Consider the following 20,615-nt stretch of genomic DNA (forward strand, 5'->3'; position numbering starts at 1 on the left):
AGACTAAAGTGTAAGGTGTACATGCAAAGCCTTAGCTTCGGCATTTCTGGGCAGGGGCCTGATTCAAAGTCCACTCATGTTAGTGGAAACGCTTGCGTTGCCTTCAGTGGGTTTTAGATGAGGCCCTCAAACATTAATTCAAAATATGTTTTTCCTCAGTGTAGCTAACTAAAACTCATACATAAAAGAACAACTTTTAAAAATCCTGAAAGGTGTGTAATTACTTTAGCAAATTAAAATGGTGGGCTTCCACTATTATTACCATGTCTAAAATGGGAGCTCAGAACCCCATGAAACAGCTACTTACTGTCACTTGGTAGGAAGGCGCAAGCAGGACAGTTCATGATTAGATTAAAGAATTGCTTTCCTATGTACTGATGATTAAATTTAAATAGTTATTTGTATGGGGCCTGATTCAGAGCCTACTGAATTCCTCAGGAGTCTTTTCATTGACATCGGTGGGTTTTGGATGAGGCCCATAGAATGTAACAGAAAATTGGAGTGCCAGATTACCTCCTCCATGCACCTTGCTAAATATGTTCTTCCCTAATGGGAAAAGTGATTATGCAAGGATGCTGCATTCCTGAAATTAAATTAAATTAATTAGCAAAACATATTTGAAGTATATGATACAGGATAAAGAACTAGGTACGCCTGTGGCATTATAGAAATAAATAATACTTTAGTGCAGGGTAAATTAGCCAACCACATGCCACTGAAGAATGGAAGATAGAGAGCTCTATGAAATTGAAATGTGCATAAGAAATTTGTTTTCTCTTTCAGCTTTGTCGAGCATACATAATTCTTTTTGGAAATACTTGTCTGAAGATGAATTCCATCTTTGAAGCTTTTAGGAGTTTGACCTGCTTCTCAGGAACATTCTCCTTGCCTCTCTGTATCATTAAAGCTTCACTATTAACATTCAAGTCATGCATACTGGCTTCTGAGGGATTTTAAATGTAGTGCACAAATATGTGGCTTTTAATATTTTACAGCCCAATATCAAGTGCACTGATCTATAAGTAGATTCCTCACCCCATAGTCTTTTGTTTTATACTTCAAAGAGGTTGGATGAAGTGTTTTATGCTGGCTCCAGTTGGGGGAGGAGAAAAGCTGTCTTTCCAGTGCAATAAAAATAGATTAAAATGCTATGCTATTAGGGCAGCTATTTAATGCATCCCGTAAGGAACGAACTCTTTAACTCACATTGTCAGAAAAGTTTCCCACGTATTATGCTTAAATTATGGGGTTTTATCATGCTCATTGTGATGAATTATTTTGTAATTATTATCATTTAGTGCACGTGCATATAAACAGATATATTGGTAACATACATTGCAGTAGATCATTGCAAGATGTGACTGGAATATGCTTGAGATTTTTTAATATCTAGAAAATCATTTGAAGTAAGCTTGTTTGTTTATGAATGACCATATATTTTAACCATTTATTACCTAGGAAACACATCCTAATTAAAGGGGTCAGATAATATATTCAGTGTAGATTATAGTCTTTGAAAGTGTAGTTTGTCTGCAGATTGGGGCGCATGGTATTTGCCCCCAAGGTACTCTCCGAACTTTTATAAAAGAACCTATTGTTTGTTAAAAAAAACTTTCTTATGTAGTGGAAACTGCATATAGTGCAGTATACTGTGTTTTTTGTGGTTTAACATAATTTGAATTGCTTGCAAATAGAAGGAACCTTCAGCATTTATAAGTTCCTACAATGGTGAGAAGTACTGGTGCTTGGAATCTGCAGAGTTTATAAGCTTGTACAGCTCCATAGGAATGTTGTGTTGAGAATTGCAACTTGAATTTTATTTCAAATAGGGTTGCAATTTCACTGTCAGTTCCTTATCAGCAGGTTTCACTGATTAAACACTGTGCTCCTACTTGCTATATCATGAAAGCTTTCCTTTTAAAACTGATATGGCTTCCTTTGAGAAATGGTGCTGCTGGATAGGTCTAATTGTCTCCAGAAGTGTTCACTTATTATTCAATTAGAAATGGTATGAAGTAGCACTGATAGTTTTAACAACCCATTGTTGAAAGTGAGCCTTTTGATTAATTTTTGGTGGTGGCAGTGAAGAATGTTGCATATGTATCCGAGGCCAGAGAGTACACATACTGCGGTACTATTTTGATAGCCATAATCGTGTTCAGTGCTGATTTTAAATTAAATATTGTGTTGGTAGTTTCTGAAACACACAAACTAATATGCCAAATTTCGGAGTAGCAGCCGTGTTAGTCTGTATTCGCAAAAAGAAAAGGAATACTTGTGGCACCTTAGACTAACAAATCCTTTGAGATTCCAAAGAAGTCAGAAGCAGGAAACCTAATTAAAAATAAATAGGCTTGCAAGGATTAGATTTTTATTGATAAAGGTTAATAAACATTGATTTCACCTCACACACACAATCTGATGGAAAAAATATTTCCTTGATGACTGAAATTTCAAGATAGGCAAAGTAAGAAAAATGTTACTTTGGGAGCTTATCAGAGTTTGACTTAAGACTATACTTTGTTTGTTTTGATCATTATAAAACTTTAACTTTTTGAATCCCAACATCTACTGTACTTTAAATAATTGTCTGATGCCCCTATTCTCTGCTCCCTGATTTCCTACAAATGAAAATTCAAATAAATAAAAATTGAAAAAAATATTATCCATCAAAATTATATAAAAAAGAATTCTGCCAAGCCTAAAAATAAATAAAGATGTGCAAACAGTTCACAACACATACTAACTTGCTGATTCATAGGTCCCTAGTTTTAGGCTGCTCCTCAGTGTTTCCAAATATTATTTGATGTATTGCCAGAATGGATTCACTCCCTGTTATTACTTCAGGAATATTAGACGTAGGTTAAAATTTTCAGAGCTAAGTTCCATGTTCAAAAATGGTCTTAAGTGTCTAAGTCCTTTTGGCTTTCAATGAGACTCAGGCTCCTAAGTGCCTAAATCACTTTTAAAACTAGGATTAAAGACTCCCTAGAATTAAAAACCGCAACAAGAAAGAGTCCTCCTCCTCCTTACTGATACTTCATTTTGTAAATTCTTTTCATTATGTCTCCATGTATCTGAAGAAGTGGGGTTTTTTACCTACGAAAGCTTATGCCCAAATAAATCTGTTCGTCTTTAAGGTGCCACCAGACTCCTCGTTTTTGTGGATATAGGCTAACACGGCTACCCCTCTGATACTTCATTATGTAAAAACACCAACAACTACACCTACAGATAAACTACCACCACCCCCACCAAAAAATTTTCCATGAAGTCCTAGCACTTTGCATATTTTGGCCTGAATTGCTAGCATGATAATCAGTATTTTGACTGCAGGAGTTTGTGTTCTAGCATTCATTCAAATATATGAAATATAGCTTAATTCCTTTTAGAAATAAAAACATTCTGTGCCCATTTCCTCCCTCTTTTAAAAATAGCAACCTTTTTATCAAAAACAGAGCTGGAATGCCAGCCTAGCCAGGATTACTTGGACACTTTGGAGAGGCTGAAAGATATATTGAATGAATTGGAGAGTAAAGTACCGTCCATCATGAGTGCCGCGGGTGACCCAAGTAAGGCTGAGAGAGCTTTGCAGCAGACAAAGGTACGTTTATTTTCACTTTTGCATCTAGAAATTTGGTGGTCTTGATAATTTACTTACCCCAAAGAAGCATTAATGCAGCTGCTTTTTCCCATCCTACATCCCAGTGCTTTAGCCAGCTTAACTGTGACTAGAGGTGTTCTCTAGCCAAATGAATTGGGATAATTTAAACTTTTTCCCATCACCTTGGAATTTCAGTTGGGTAAGGAATCTATCTTTTTTTATCCTAAACTGTGAAGAAGTATAGCTGTGAGCTATTGAAAGACCTGCCTTTCAGAAGCAAAGAGTACTGGCCCTTTGGAACCGTGGAGACCATTGCTTTAAAACATCTGTAGCTCGAGAGAAGTGAGACTTCACTTACTATTATTGCATGTATATAAAGTAAGTAAAGGTTTCAGAGTAGCAACTGTGTTAGTCTTTATCCGCAAAAAGAACAGGAGGACTTGTGGCACCTTGGAGACTAACCAATTATTTTTTGTTATAAATTTGTTAGCCTCTAAGGTGCCACAAGTACTCCTGTTCTTTTTATAAAGTAAGTAGATATCTTTGTCAAAACCTGCTATATAAATATACGAACCTCCCACTTCGTGTCTGTGTGTGTGTCTCTCTCTCTCTCTCCAAATAGTTAAACTGTTTAAAAAAAATCCCCCTAAATTAACTGTTCTCCCCTCCTCACCCCTTTTTGTAACTACGCTGTGCATGGAGAAACTTTTTTCTATGCATTAGTGTAGGAGATGAAGCTGGAGGAACTCTGCTGAAGACTAATCACTGGTTAATTTTTTTCTTTTTTTGGGTTTTTTTTTGTGGGTGGGTATTTGGGGGTGTTAAAATCCCCAGTAAGTGAGGCTATCAGTGCTTTACTTTATAGACAGCTGATTACAATATGGCAGGAATTCTATAGCTTGCTCTTTTGATACTGCTGCTGTGTAATTTAAAGTTGGCAGAAGCCTTTAGTACATGAGCTGTTGGAAATCATGAACATGCCATTTTTTTAGTCTCTGGGGTCTGTCTGACTGGACTTCTGTTTAAGAATCCCACTCCACCTCTGTGACTAATGGACCTGAAGAGAGATACTGTGCAGATGTATGATAGTATAAGAAAGAGAGACATGAGAGTTATAGTGGAGGGCAGCAAAGATCTCAGATGATGTTGAGTAGGAGGAACCTGAGTCTGTCTGCTCTCTTCACTCACCACTAACAAAGAGCCATAAGTGCCTGTGGCATAGAGCTTACGTTGGGATTGCGTTAGTCATCATTATACCACTCAGGTATATCATTATACCCCTTTACAGAAAGTGCATCTTCTTTCCAGAAACTTTAGCCTGAAAACAGACTTATCAGATGGACACTTTGCAGTTTGTACAGACTGATAAGCAAGTGCCAGTCATAAGAGGAAGCACAAAATAAGTTTCCTGTGTGTCTTTTCTCACTAATTACATGGTGAATTTGAAAATGTTAAAATGTTCATAGAGGAGAAAACTTCTCCATTACAGTACGTGTAATTAGAGATCATCACAAGTCAGCAATGGGTGCAAATATTAGCATTTTTGTGGGATTCTTTTAAAAAACCAAACTTCAGAACACTAACAGAAATGCCTGATTTAAGTAAAACTGTGGTGATCTCGGTTCTTATTTTAAATTTGTCTCAAAGGATGTGAGGGTTTTCTTTGTAGTTAATATTTGAAAATTAGGTATTTGGCCTATCCTGTGGCTCTTTAGAACTTTAAAAATCATGACACCTATAGTTATTACTATAATCTTATATTATAACTGGTATAGCAGCACCAAAAGCCAAGGTAGCCATTGCTTCCATAGTGCTTCCTGTAACATATTTTGATTTATGTGATAACATGCAATATCAATGGGACACTGAGGCTGAAGGGAGTGTCTTAGCTCCATTTTCTGCCTCTTTTGACTCAAATTCCTTAATGTAGACTATTTGCATGTGTGCACATACTGGGTATATCACAGTATTTAGGGTTACCATATGTCTGGGTTTTCCTGGACAGGACATCTTTTTTGGTTTTCCAGTCTCGGTCTGGGCCGATTTTTGAAATATGAACAAATGTCGATGATTTGGTACTGCCATCGTTACTTCTGCTGCTGGCAATGGCGCTGCCTTCAGAGCTGGGTGGCCAGAGAGTGACGGCTGCTGTATCCCTCTCCCACCACAACTCTCCCCTTCTGGCAGTGTCCTCTATTTGGGAACTTGAAATATGGTAACCCTAAAAGTACTACTCATATGTACATTCTTTTTCTGTTTTCTCCCTGCAGACTGTTTGTGAAACAATAGAAGGCCAGAAACCCACCGTAGATAAACTTGCTGCAGAAACAAAAGCTTTGGAAAAACATGCTTCCTCTGATATAGCAAAGATCTACAAGCAAGAGTTCAAGCATGTACAGGAGCAATGGGACAAGTTAAAGGTCAAGTTTTCTAATGATGTTCACCTACTAGAGGAAATTGTCTCTAAACTGAGAATATTTGAGGTAAAGTGAAAAATATTTGGGTTTATATCTGTTTACATACCCAGTAAAAGTCCTTTTCCTTCTCCCTATGCAAGTATGAATCCAGCTGATGTTTGACTTCAACATTAAATATGTATTGGCCACAGATTTAAGTACAATATAAAAATCTTATCACAGGGAATGCTGAAGTATTCATAGTGTAGTGTTGTCATGAGTCTCTCAATTTTAAAACCTCTGATTTACTTTTTGATCATCTGAGAATTTTTATTTAAAAAAAAATCCTCCTTTTTACTCTGTTTCTGGAATGGCAAGGGTCAAGTTTATCATTAAGAGTTTACTCCTGCTAGGTGCTGAGTGCCCTCAGCTCTCATTGATGTCAGTGGAAGCTGAGAGCATTCAGCGCCTCTCAGGGATGTTCAGCACCTTACAGAATACAGCTTTAAATGTTTTGCTTTTCTGTGTCTGAAAAGTAAGAGTCCCATTTCTGCTGCTGAATCTGAGTCCCTTGAAGTTGAGTTTGTATTAAGTGTAGTATTGGATTGGCACAGAGCCTTCAAAGAGTAAGGGGAAAAGGAGGGTGATATACAGGAACGGTTTTCCAGTTCTAAAAATTAGTCTTTGAAATCTCAGGAAGGTGGGTAATGGTTAGTAAGAATAATTAGCATTTACAGTGTATGGTACTTCATCATTTTTTAAAACGCTTTTCAAGCAGTCCTCGGCAACAGTTCTCTGAGGAAGGAAAAGAAATAGCCTCACTTTAGAATGGGAGGGATTACTTGCTCTGTGTCACAGATTCATTGTGTAAAATGGATTTAAATTAACTTCTGGGTCGCCTTCCCATTCTCAGTTTATTAATCTGTACTATCTCTATGGGGAAGCAAAAACATGAAAATTGAGTGCATCATAACTTGCTTTCAAAATGTAGCTCAAAAAATATAGTACTAACCATCATTTGTAATTATGAAGTGGAGAGTGTGTGCCAATCAGAGCAGATTAAAAACCAGCCTGTCCGTTAATAAGGAGTCATTGGTGTGTCTAATGTGATTAGTGTAGTGTGTAAGCAGACATTTTGAATACATTTCAGATCTGGGCTTCCTCTTCTTACTTTATTTCAAAATCTAGAAAGTAAAAAATGTGTGTCTGGGAGATCTACTCATCTATCCCTAATTAGTCCATTTATGGTAGTTCCAGATTCTGAATATAAAGTTTCCTTTACCACCGTTTTGCAGCTAGAAATTGCTGACAAAGGAGATGCTGAGCTCTCAAATTGAACTGCTGTCTGAATTTTATATTTCCACTTCAAGAATCTGCCTTATTTGGAGATGTTTTAATATGCATTAAACATCTTTGAATAATCTCTATATTCTCTTCCATTTGAAGAATATATGTTTTATAATATAGCATAAGATTCAGAGAAAGGAGAGAGTGCTTTTTTCCTCTTCTGATCCCACTACTTTTGGGGTGGGAGTGGGGGGTAGAATGTACACTTTACTTGGAGAAATTTTAATCCAGACAAGGATGTAACAGGGTGGTTTGCCCTATGGGCTGCTGAGCCTCAGGCTAAGTCAGCGCTGATTACAGGATGAGCTTCGCCTTAGCGGGATCAGGAAATTCCCTGTAAAAGGCAGCAGGTGGCTGTAGCTAGCTGGGGAATGCTCAGGAAATACAAGTCAGAGGAGTTAGCTTGCAGCAACGAGAAAGATTTGACTGTTGCAGAGACATTGAACTGTGCCCAGCTCTGGGAAAAAGGGGTTGTTAACCCTCTAATGAAGTGGGGAGAGATGCTGAATGGGGGTTGGGGCCTCGAGGGCCTGTGTATTTCTGAGGACTGAATAAAATGGACCCCAGGCTAGGAATGTTTTAATTTCTTTTGGACTGTCTTGATTTTGGGGACCCATGTGAAGAAGTCTACAGGAGCAGATTACTGCAGAGGCACCTCTGGGCACGAGGGGGTGCTTGGGTGGTGGCCAACCCTGATACTAAGAACTTGTCAGTGGAGACCTACATTTGCCTAAGTTGAGACTGTTAATGGTATGGCTAAGTAACATAGGCCTGGCTTGCAGAGTTTTAGTCAAAGCTGGATAAGCTGATTAAGGTTGATAAATGAAAAAATGGTTGGGATTTGCTACCATAAGCTTGGAAAAACATACTTGTGGTGCTAAATCCTAGCCTCACTCCTTCGTAGGGACAGAGTATACACTCACATGCTCATGTGAGTATTTTGCTAGGTTATTTACTAATTATTCATCCTAGATCTGGAGCTGGCTTCCAGTTTACCCCTGAGTAACTGGCTGGGCAAGCTCTCTGAGTATTGGTATAACAATCACTGAAATATGCCCCTATTTAATAAACTTGTAAATAGAATCCACAAAGCAGTCTGAAATTAGAGGGAGGTGAAGGGAGTTCTCAGAAGGAAGCTATCTGCTGCTTTCTGTTTATTACTGGGAAGTCCTGTTGCCTGTAATACTGAGAGGAGTACGAGCGGTCTGTCTACTTTATCAGAAATACCTGGTTTGTTTAAAAAATAGTTGCTGCTTAATTATTTATGCAGCCCAGGATCAGGTGGAGATCCATTTCTGCCAAGATATGCTCACTCTGTTTCATCAAAACTCTCACTTTTTTGCTACTTTCATGGCACCAATCTGAGGGATCTTAAAAAGTAGGGAAGGTCTGAGCTCAGGGGGCAGCCTGATTTTACTTCTGTTGAAGTCAATGGCAATCCTTTTCATTGATTTCAGTGAGTTGGAGAAGGCCTAAGGTGAGCATCTCTGTTTTATAGTCTAGAGCTGGAAATGACCATTTAAGTCATCTACTTATTCTCTCTGGCTGGCCAGGGTTATTCCCTGTTGTAAATTTACCAGGATTTTCCCCAGTCTAGTTTTAAACCTGCCAAGTGATGGAATTTCAGCCAAAACCTTTGGTGATTATTCTGCATGCATCTCACTTTTAAGAGGTTTATCTTGATGTTAAGCCTACAATTTCCCTTTCTTAATCTCACCCCATTCTTCCTAGTATTGCCCTTCATGCTAAATAACTCCTCTTCTTCCATATGTTCACATCGTTCAAATTACTACTAGACTTACAATGGTTCCCTCTTAGTTCTCACTTAACTATAGATACTTAACTTTTTAAGTATTGCCTCAGCTCCTCATTCAGTTTTGCAGTTCTTTTCAGAACTCCCTCTAATTTCTTGTAATTGCAATATCTTTCTTGTAACTAGTTGCACATCAAATTCAACATTTACTGCAGTCATTTGAATAATCCCCATGTTCACCCACTTAAACATGCTTATCCTGTGCAGGATTGGGCCCTGAAAATGCTCCCTTTTGCATACACATGAGCATGAGAGAACAAGGTAGCGTACTCCGTTATTGTATCAGAATTATCTCCGTGATGTGATGCAGCTACAAGCTGAGGGAAAAACTCTCCTTTCTGATCTTCATAGTAGTACTCAATGTTAGTGTACTGCCCTCCCTGTGTGTTTGGGTCACCCACTGATGTCAAGGCTGCTGATGTTCTACTGATGTCAATAGGAGTTCTGGAGACATAGGGAGAACAGAATGCTGAAGTTGAGTTCTGCTGTGCAGATCTAAGAACAGAATTTTTTCCCCAGCGGGGAACTAGGTACCAGTACATAGTTTTAACAGAGGGGAAAAGCTTAAGAAAACTGCAGAAGGAGACCGTACTGGAGTATTCTGAAATGTGCAGTGGTGGTGCCTGAGGAGAGGTTCTTCAAATGGCTTAAATGTGGGTGTTTTTTAATACACTGAAACTTTTTTCTGATAGTTTTTGCCAGCATTTCCTGAATGTTTTGTAAAGCTATCAATAAACGAACAAACCTACATAAAGCTGCATATTTGTAGCTTCCGAGTTCCTTTGAAGAGCTTTGTTAGCGCATACATTGGCGGTGATATCCCGGGATGCTGTAGTTTAAAAACCATCATAGTTTAAACATGAAGATTGAAACAAAAACTTCATGGTTAGGACTGGGCAGATCAGAGTGAAGTTTGCAGTGCCAGGGGAGGGAGGATCTAATCTGTAAACTAGTTGTATTTGCATAGATATTCTATACCCAGACTTAGTAAAGCAGATAGATGAGTGGGTAGGCAAGAGACATGGGAGTGAGTTGAAGCAAGTGAGATCCTGATGAAGATAGTTTGCATTTATATGATTATTGTTTTGTTTTTAATCAATTTTCTCATGCTTTTAAATTTACATTTTGCAGCAATATGAACACTTAGTTCTGAGATCTACACCTGACAAATATCATTATCCCCATTTTACATATAGGCAACCCAGAGAGTGAAGTGACTTATCAAAGGTCGTACAGCAGGTCAGTGGCAGAGCCTGTCCTGTTCACTGGACTATGCTACAAGGGACCATGGAATTTCCCCTTAATTGTGGGAAGCGAATTCTGTGGGTCATCAGTGGCACATGGACTAAAATGTGTGTTTAGATTTCACTTTGGGAAATAAGAGAGGAAACAGTAATTTTATTCAGCTTTGTTAAATGGTGCGCAGCTTTACAAATTTCAGTGGAAAATATTGTAGAAAATACTATTTGGCAAATGATCCCACTCTAAAGAGACCATCACACTCGCACATCCGCTGGATTGATAGCTGTGGGAGGGACTGTTGTGTAGAAATATCCAGAAGGATTCCTCCTCAGCATCTTGTCCATGGATGGCAGGGTTTGCCTCCCTGTCATGAAGGCGACAAAGCCTGCCCCTAAAGCTGACACGTCTCTTCAGCCTCCTGCACTGGCTCTGGCCTCTTATCTCTCTCAGGTAGCACAGCTAGTAATGGAAGAGAATTGCAGGGATCTCTCCTGCTCTGTGGTTGCAGCTGTCCCTGGGTTCCTCCTTGCAGGGACTGACCTGGGAGAGAGAATACAGAGAAGTTTGTCCTATTTTTTAGGTAGAGTTCTGAAGGGGCTCCTAAGGGTCTTATGATATACGCCCCCCTGGCCATCACCGTCTCCCCTCCTTTTCTCCACATGGAAAGTGGACAGCTGAGAGGCCCTCGGCAGGGGTGGGGGCGGTGCCAAATAAGTGTGAGCGCTCCCATTTTGTGCAGAATGGTTCATATCTGTGCATTAAGAGGACCACCCCCACATGAGAACATAAGTGGTATGATCTGGCCCTGAGTTTTAATATACGTTGTATTATATGTCTTTGTCATAGAATCCTAGAAGATCAGGGTTGGAAGAGACCTCAGGAGGTCATCTAGTCCAATCCCCTCCTCAAAGCAGGACCAACCCCAACTAAATCATTCCAGTCAAGGCTTTCTCAAGCTGGGCCTTAAAAACCTCTAAGGATGGAGATACCACCACCTTCCTAGGTAACCCATTCCAGTGCTTCACCACCCTCCTAGTGAAATAGTGTTTCCTAATGTCCAGCCTAGATCTCCTGCACTGCAACTTGAGACCACTGCTGTTTGTTCTGTTGTCTGCCACCACTGAGAACAGCCTAGCCCCATCCTCTTTGGAACCTCCCTTCAGGTAGTTGAAGGCTGCTATCAAATCCCCCCTCACTCTTTTCTTTTGCAGACTAGATAACCCCAGTTCCCTCAGCCTCTCCCTGTAAGTCATATGCTCCAGCCCCCTAATCGTTTTAGTTGTTCTCCGCTGGACTCTCTCCAATTTGTCCACATCCCTTCTGTAGTTGGGGGACCAAAACTGGATGCAGTACTCCAGGTGTGGCCTCACCAGTGCTGAATAGAGGGAAATTATCAATTCCCTCAGTCTGCTGGCAATGCTCCTACTAATACAGCCCAATATGCTGTTGGCCTTGGCAACCAGGGCACGCTGCTGACTCATATTCAGTTTCTCGTCCACTGTAATCCCCAGGTCCTTTTCTACAGAACTGCTGCTTAGCCAGTTAGTTCCCAGCCTGTAACAGTGCATGGGAGTCTTCCATCCTAAGTGCAGGACTCTGCACGTGTCCTTGTTGAACCTCATCAGATTTCTTTTGGCCCAATCCTCCAATTTGTCTAGGTCACTCTGGACCCTATTCCTACCCTCCAGCATATCTACCTCTCCCCCCATTTTAGTGTAATCTGTGAACTTGCTGAGGGTGCAATCCATCCCATCATCCAGATCATTAATAAAGATGTTGAACAAAACTGGCCCCAGGACTGACCCCTGGGGCACTCCACTTGATACCAGCTGCCAACTAGACATCAAGCCGTTGATCACTACCAGTTGAGCCCAAGAGTCTAGCCAGTTTTCTATCCACTTTATCGTCCATTCATCCAATCCATACTACTTTAACTTGCTGGCAAGAATACTGTGGGAAACCGTATCAAAAGCTTTGCTAAAGTCAAGATATATCACATCTACTGCTTTCCCCATATCCAGAGAGCCAGTTATCTGATCATAGAAGGCAATCAGGTTAGTCAGGCAGGACTTGCCCTTGGTGAATCCATGTTGACTGTTCCTGATCACCTTCTTCTCCTCAAAGTGCTTCAAAATGGATTCATTGAAGACCTGCTTCATGATTTTGCTGGGGACTGAAGTGAGCTGACTGGTCTGTAGTTCCCTGGGTTCTCTTTCTTCCCTTTTTAAAATATGGGCACTGTATTTGCCTTTTTCCAACTTCCGGGACCTCCCCCAATCGCCATGAATTTTCAAATATAATGGCCAATGGCTCTGCAACCATCTCAGCCAACTCCCTCAGCACCCTTGAATGCATTGGGTCCCCTCCCACTCTGGACCCATGGACTTGTGCATGTCCAGATTTCCTTAACCTGTTCTTTCACCTCTGAGGACTTCTCACTTCCTCCCCATACTGTGTTGCCCAGTGCAGCAGTCTGCAAGCTGACCTTGTCTGTTAAAACTGAGGGGGGGAGAAAAGCATTGAGTACTTCAGCTTTTTCCACATCATCTGTCACTATGTTGCCTTCCCCATTCAATCAGGGTCCCACAATTTCCCTGATCATCATCTTGTTGCTAACATACTTGTAGAAACCCTTCTTGTTACCCTTCACATCCCTTGCTAGCTGCAACTCCAGTTGTGTCTTGGTCTTCCTGATTACACCCCCTGCATGCTCTAGCAATATTTTTATACTCCTCCCTTGTCAGCTGTCCAAATTTCCACTTCTTGTAAGCTTCCTTTTTGAATTTAAGCTCACCAGAGATTTCACTGTTAAGACAAGCTGGGTCTCCTGCCCTATTTGCTATTCTTTCTGCACGTCAGGATGGTTTGTTCCTGCATCCTCAATAAGGCTTCTTTAAAATACAGCCAGCTCTCCTGGACTCCTTGTCCCCCCATATTAGCCTCCCAGGGGATCCTGCCCATCAGTTCCCTAAGGGAGTCAAAGTCTGCTTTTCTGAAGTCCAGGGTCCGTATTTTGCTACTCTCCTTTCTTCCTTTTGTCAGAATCCTGAACTCAACCATCTCATGGTCACTGCTGCCCAGGTTGCCACCCACTTTTACTTCCCCTACCAATTCTTCTGTGTTTGTAAGCAGCAGGTCAAGAGGAGAACGGCCCCTAGTTGATTCCTCCAGCATTTGTACCAGGAAGTTGTCCCCAACACACTCCAAAAACTTCCTGGATTGTCTGTGCATTGTAGTTGTTTTAAAAGGAATGCTAAGTATCTTTTTCGTCTCTCTTCCCTCCTCAAATTCTTTTCTAGATTATCATACTTCCACCATATTGTAATATTTGGTTCTCTTGTTTGCATACGTATACTCTTGCTTTCATTTTTCTTTAACCTACTGCAAAGAAATATTGCACATGCTTCTTATAGGGACTCATGTTGATATTCAGTACATGTAATCTTTGTTTCCAGTTGGTAATCTTTGTTTCCAGTTGGGATGAAATTGTCCTATTATTGACCTCATCCAAATTTAGGGTATAATTTAAAAAAAAAAAAAACACCCCCTGCCTTATGCATTTGACTGACTCATTCTCTTTCTGCATGATGTGTAAGTATTTACTTCATTAAACCTAGAACATAAGACGCATACTGGGTCAGACCAATGGTCCATCTAGCCCAGTATCCTATCTTCCGACAGTGGCCAATGCCAGATGCTTCAGAGGGAGTGAACAGAACAGGGCAATTATCAAGTCATCCATCCCCGTCGTCCAGTCCCAGCATCTGGCAGTCAGAGATGTAGGGCATCCAGAGTATGAAATTTAATTAAGATGAAACCACATCTCAACTGTCTGAGACCCAAGGGTAGGTGAAGTAATAACTCCTATTGGACCAACTCCTGTTGGTGAAACACAAGCCTTTAAGCCCATGCAGAGCTCCCTGTCAGGTCTGAGAGAGGTACTCAGCATTACTGCTACATCTCCCAGACCTGAAGAAGAGTAAGTTCAAAAGACTGGTTTTCTCATTAACAGGAATTGGTCCAGTCAAAGACAGTACCTTACCCACTGTGTCTCTAATACTCCGGGACCAACATGGCTACAACAACACTGCAAACAATCTTAATGTTCTGGTTTTTCAAATAAGAACATTCAAAAGCAAGGTACTTAAGCACATACCTAACTCTAAAGCATGTGAATTATCCTATTGCATTTGGTTTGACTAGTTATGTGCTTAACGTTAAGCAGGTGCTTAAGTAAACTGTCAAATCTTAGTCTTAAGTAAATACATATTTCATATGGAACTGTTGTTTCACTGTTGGAGCTTCCTATGGTTTGTTTTGAAAACTGATTTCACAAACCAGTCTAATCAGCTGCAGAAAATTCCAAAAGCTGGAGGAGGAACAAAACAAGGTCAAGAATCTAACCATAAATCTTTCCAATAGTGGATTTGGGACAAAAATAAGTACTGCAGTGCTTTAATGGGCTTCCAATGCAGATATTTTTTTAGAAATTGGCAGTGTCATATTTGGATCCTGAAAGTATTATTGTTACAAGGTTCCAATGAAATAAGACATACCTTTCTTCAGCTTTGGAATGCAGTATGGAATATATACTTTATAAGACTCAATTGTAGCTTTTAAGGAACAGCTCTGTATTGGAATGGTTGTGTCAGCATAAAGTGAAACTGAGGTACAACAAATTGAAAAATGAGAAAATGAATACTTTTTTTCTGCAAAGTGTAGCTAACCCAAGGACCTCTTTATCCCAAATATAATTGAAGCAGCGAGTATATCAGGGGTTTTAAAACATTAGGCTTAAATAACAATATTACACATCCACAATTACATTAGACAGGATAAAACTTTTTTGTTAGAAGGGATACAAATCTTCATTCTTCAGGGCATAAGCTAACTGATAAGAGTTAAGACACTTCCCTGTATCTGGTAATGGCCACTCTGAGATAGGCGATTGGATTTAGTGTATCATTATTGTGATCAGGTGTGACATTTTCTACACATCTGCGTTCCTTAGAAAGGCAAAATGCCTCCCAGTGGTCCCCAGCAGGCACGGAGGAGGAGCATCCTTGGTACTGCACCTTTTAAAGAGATACAGTGTGCACCATTCCTACCTGTGTCAGTGCAGTGCAATGGGGAGGGAAAGGATTCATGGCCCCACCTCCTTGGGCACAGTGCATTTCTGGGGAATATGGCGGGGGCAGTCCCTGCACTCCTGTCTACAAAGTGGCCTATAGTTGTGCCTGGTCTTCACAGAGGCCTTACAGTAGGGTGTGGGCAGAAACTCCTTAACCCTGTACTCACCCCCCTCCTCTGTGCACCTGTTTAGTGGCCAGGATCAGTGCAGTCTGTATTTAGAAGTTTTGTTACTTGCATGTATTACTTTACAAACATTCATATAAGTCTGAGGGTGGGAAACAAATCTCTCAAACAGAACAGAAATTGAAGCTATGCTAGCAGCTTTTAAAATTGTCCTCCCTTGTTACTGATAGCTGTTGAAATGCTGTAGTTATAGGCTGTTCATCATGGAGTTACTGTGTTCAATTCAGGCTGATTCAAAAATCATTCAGAAGTGGATGGATGGTGTGAAGGACTTCTTAATGAAAGAACAGGCTATCCAAGGAGATTCTGAAGGGCTTCAAAGACAGCTTGACCAATGCACAGTGAGTTCTGCTTATCTAGGGAACCTTCTGCAATAGTGTTTTTCTCATCTTTATTATTTTGCTGCTGTTATTAAACAGAGTGTGTGACACGTTCAGTGAAGCATGGCAAAAATTCTTTCCCTTTGTTGTCATCTTTTTCTTGTCCAGGTTGTATTTTTCAATTAGCCCTTCAATCCATTTGACCCTAATAATACATTGCACTTCAGAGAGCTTCTTCCAGGCCTCCTAGTATGCTTACAAATATCTAATATAATGTAGCTACACAACTCCCATGATAGATAGGTAAGTGTTTCCCACATTTTATGGATGAGGGACCTGGGACAGAGGAAAAAGTGACTTTCCTTGGTAATAAAAGAAGTCCTGCGCAGAGTCAAGAACCACATGCAAATCTCCCAACTCCCCAGTTCTGGGCCTCAACCTTTCTTCCCAACCAATGACTAGTAGTATTATCCCCCAATGCTTATGAATTTTCGCTGAGAGCATGTGAATAAACCCTGAAACGTAGTCAGTTTGTTTGTGTGGCTTTCCCTTGTTTCTGGAAATTTGGAAATGTCCAAAACACTTGTGCATCCTCTTCAAACCCGTGGCGTTCCAAGAGGATAATATAGGCATTTGGCATTTTTTGAATATTAATTTGAATGATGTAATGATTGAGTCAGGTGGGCTATAGTTATATTGTCTATTATGCCTATGGTACACACTCTGCTGACTGGTATATGAATAGGATTGATATTTATCTTGGTGTCTCATTGCCTTTAGTACAGATGTATTTGAGAAAATAAAAATGACAGGAATGCATATCGTACAGATGTCTTACAAAAATAAATGCATAATTCGTGTACTCCCATAATAGGGGTTGTTAACATGTTCTTTCTCTGATACATGTTTAGATGTTTGTTAATGAAATGGAAAAGACTGAGCTGACTTTGAAAGAGATGAAAGAAGTAGAGTCCACTTTAAGAAGCCAGCCTGTTGTAGGAGTTGATACCTGGATAAAGTCTAGGCTATTCGACTGCGAGGCAAAATGGGAGAAACTGAGCAAACAGGTCAGTAACTGATAGCATTACTACTTATTTGTTTTATCTGGTACTGTAACTGTTCATTGCTTTTTTACTCTGTGGGTGTTAATGGGCTAGATGGGTAATAATAGAATAGTCAAGCCTTTAGATGTAACATCCCATTTATAAAATCTGTTTAAAAAGGAAATTTGTAGTTTGATATTGTAGCCTGCTAGGAAAAAATGGTATGATGGGCTTGTTCAAGGAATCAATGCTTTACTTTGACACTGAACTTTTTGAGGTAAATGTCTGTTTCTAATTTTTAAATGTTTATAATTCAAAAAGTTGTTGATACAATGATAAATCAAAAGAAAAGATGACTGATCAAGAATAGTTTTTACCAGCGCATGTGTTTCATTTTATTAAGTATGTTTAAGTCACATTTTAACATCCTGTGATGTGCCCTTTTGGTTCTGTTGAACAGAACAGCCTGCAGCACGCATGCTCTATTGCCAGAGGTCTTAAAACACCGTCCCATTGACTTCATTTGGAGTTGCGTTTGTGGCTCTGGGAGATAGATGGCCCTTAGTTTAAGTTTTAAAAGTAATATATTGAAATCATTTTTAATGATAATAGTGGAAGACTTTTAAAACAGGTATGTGACGGGGTCCCATTGCTCTTGTCCTCTTTTTGTTTTGCACAGAGACCTTCCCTTCTGTAGATACCACCATGCGGTTTATTTACAGTGTCACTCCTCCAGCTTTTACTAGGGTGACAAGATGTCACGATTTTATAGGGACAGTCCCGATTTTTGGGTCTTTTTTCTTATATAAGCTCCTATTACTACCCATCCCTGTCCCGATTTTTCACATTTGCTGTCTGGTCACCCTAGCTTTTACATATTAGTACAGTCATAGTATTTACAATATTATGTATCTTTACTACTACTCCTTTTCCAAAGCATGTATGTGTGAGAAGTTTCTCTTCCCAGAGAACTGCCTTTTGTCAGGTCCTGCTAGTCTTGTCTGTCTGTCTCTTTCTGTCTCCTGCATTTTATTCCTGTGTTCTTTTATCCAGTCTCCTTGTTAATGGGCTCATTAGCTTCACAACCCCAATCTGAACTAATAATCAGAAACGCCTCTTCTTAATCAGGCCATGCCCAGGGCTTAACTGGCTAAACAGTGACCAGAGTGCTGGTTAAGTTGCTGATTCCCAGCACTCTGTCACAAGGGAATATAGTTTTAATATTGTACCTTGTCAAATCAGTATTTCATTTTACAATAAATGATCAAAAATCCAGTTAATTTACCTTTTGGTTAATTTTAGTTAATGCATTGTTCAAACTGGTCCATCGGTTTTCCACTCAATACAGTTGAGCTCCATATTAGGAAGCGTTCTCGGGCATGTCTGGAAAGTGGCTTACAAAAGGGAACAGGTTTGAGATTGACAGGCCCGAATTTAAAATTTTACCCTAAAAGGAAAATAGTAGCCATCTTCTGTGTTATAATGTCCCCCGATGGAGTTTAAAAAAATGTGTTCTCTAGAGTGACTGGTAATTCCTCACTGCTGGTAAAAAAATAAAGTTTTTGTTTCCTAAAACAAAACTTCTGTTTTCTAAATTACAGTACACCTTATATATTCAACTGTTAAAACGCTGAAAGCTCAACCCAGGCCCAGTAAATCCTCTGACAAATGCACTAAAAGTTGAAATGCATTATTCCCATATCTAATGGGTATCATTGCTTTAGATCTTTTTCCTGTTCAGTTTTTAGTTGTTTGTAGTTAAAGATTATCTGATTTACCAAGTCAACTTGCCTGTTGTTCATCTTATCTCTTTCCCTAACAGACAGTTGTAGGCCTTTTCTCAAGTTGCCTGGGAGGTCTGGAATATTATTCCTGACACTGTGTGCCACCCAATTTTTGACCCATCCTTCAAAACCCTTCTGAAAAATTTTTTTTTTACTGTTAGTTTTCCAGTGCTGATCCTCCCTCTCCAGTCTTTGGTCTCCACATTAATCAGAATGTGTTTGTACCTCTTCTGGATAGAAAAATAATTACACATCCATGTGCCATAGGCCATATACTGCTTGTTGCTGTGACTTTTCTTTAGCTAAAGTGGCGGGGGCTGTACTTTTGGAGCAAGAGAATGTGTCTTGAGTGGCCATGGTGAGCAACATAGGGACACCTGTGAAGTTCCTAAGTGACTACTTATTTATTAATACTTATAAACTAAAAAGATAGGACACCGAAGGGCACTTGATACTCTCTAGTATCTCTGGGAGTGTCACCAGACTATACTCAGAGAGGAAAGACGTATCTTTTGTCCACGCCAGATCTTGGTCTTCCTCCATGGAAGCAGGTGGCTTGGTCTGCTTAAAATAGCTAAAATTATTAGTTTTGAATTTCTGAATCTTTTTATCTAAAAAGAGAACTGTAAAAAATGTTTGGGTTGAGGGTATTTAATTACTTGACTTTGAGTCTATGTTAAAATGCGTTTCAAATGATGTGAACAACTTCAAATAGTGAAACCACCGTAACTTTTCTTGTTGACATTTCTAGATTGTTAGTCAAAAAAATCGGTTGTCTGAAAGTCAGGAAAAAACTGTAAACTTGAAGAAGGATTTGGCAGAGATGCAAGAATGGATGACGCAGGCTGAAGAGGAGTACTTGGAGAGAGATTTTGAGTACAAATCTCCAGAAGAACTAGAGAATGCTGTAGAGGAAATGAAGGTCAGAAATACTAGATCATTACAAAGACCTGGTTACGCATAAACAAATAAAAAACAACACTTAACACTTTTTGTCTGGGCGCTTACCTTGAGTTTTATATGATGATTACTTACTTGGAAGGGTGTTCTGCTCATGATAAGATTAGTGCTATTCTTCAACTACACTTTATGGAATTTTAATTTTTAAAGCACAGGCTGAATAAGCAGATTTTCTCATTGGGCAAACAGCAGCAAGAGTTCCATAATAAAAGGCTACCCACCCGGACCGACAAGCAGGGTTGATGTCTGTAGGAAATTGGGTCGGGGTCGGCGTGGGGAGAAGGAAAGATGTGAAAAGTGAGAACAATAGAAATTTATTGCAGGAGCCAAAAATTGAGAAAACAAGAGAAAATGTGGTATTATACTTACGTAAATTAGCAATTCTATAAACTGATCCATCCATTTACAGCCATTGGGTCATATGTCCTTGAATAAATATGGTGTCTTGATGTGGGGAAAAAAATTAAAACAAATTTGCTTTGTATTTTGTAACCAAGACAAATTTGTGACTTTAATGTCAGAAAAGCAGCCCTGTCCCTGCTCCTCTCAACTTCCAGGCCAGCAGTCCCAAATTTAAAATATATATTCTTGTTGAATATAGATCATTGACCCAACAGATGGCTATATGATCTAATCTTTTTGGGTGGAGGTACAGAACTGACTAGCATTTTTGTCTGGGCATTAAAACAATTATAGACCCAGGTTATCCAGTAGAATATTAAATATAGGGTTTATTTTTACTTTCTACTATCCTGACACATCTACATTCAAAGTTATAAATTGCTTTTCT

The 20,615-nt window shown here is 39.6% G+C and overlaps 1 protein-coding gene across 9 annotated transcripts in view; it reads left to right on the forward strand.

Annotated features, from left to right (window-relative positions):
• The window catches only part of UTRN (utrophin), a 587,274-nt gene that overhangs the window by 178,050 nt on the left and 388,609 nt on the right, over positions 1 to 20,615 (forward strand). For all 9 annotated transcript variants that reach the window (XM_073337527.2, XM_073337525.2, XM_073337526.2 and 6 more), the window contains 5 exons: positions 3,459 to 3,604; positions 5,875 to 6,087; positions 15,946 to 16,059; positions 16,950 to 17,105; positions 19,617 to 19,787. In XM_073337527.2, coding sequence (XP_073193628.2) covers positions 3,459 to 3,604; positions 5,875 to 6,087; positions 15,946 to 16,059; positions 16,950 to 17,105; positions 19,617 to 19,787 — 800 coding nt within the window. The remainder of the gene's footprint in view (positions 1 to 3,458; positions 3,605 to 5,874; positions 6,088 to 15,945; positions 16,060 to 16,949; positions 17,106 to 19,616; positions 19,788 to 20,615) is intronic.

Source organism: Lepidochelys kempii, chromosome 3 (assembly GCF_965140285.1).
Source record: "Lepidochelys kempii isolate rLepKem1 chromosome 3, rLepKem1.hap1, whole genome shotgun sequence".
NCBI lineage: Eukaryota > Metazoa > Chordata > Testudines > Cheloniidae > Lepidochelys > Lepidochelys kempii.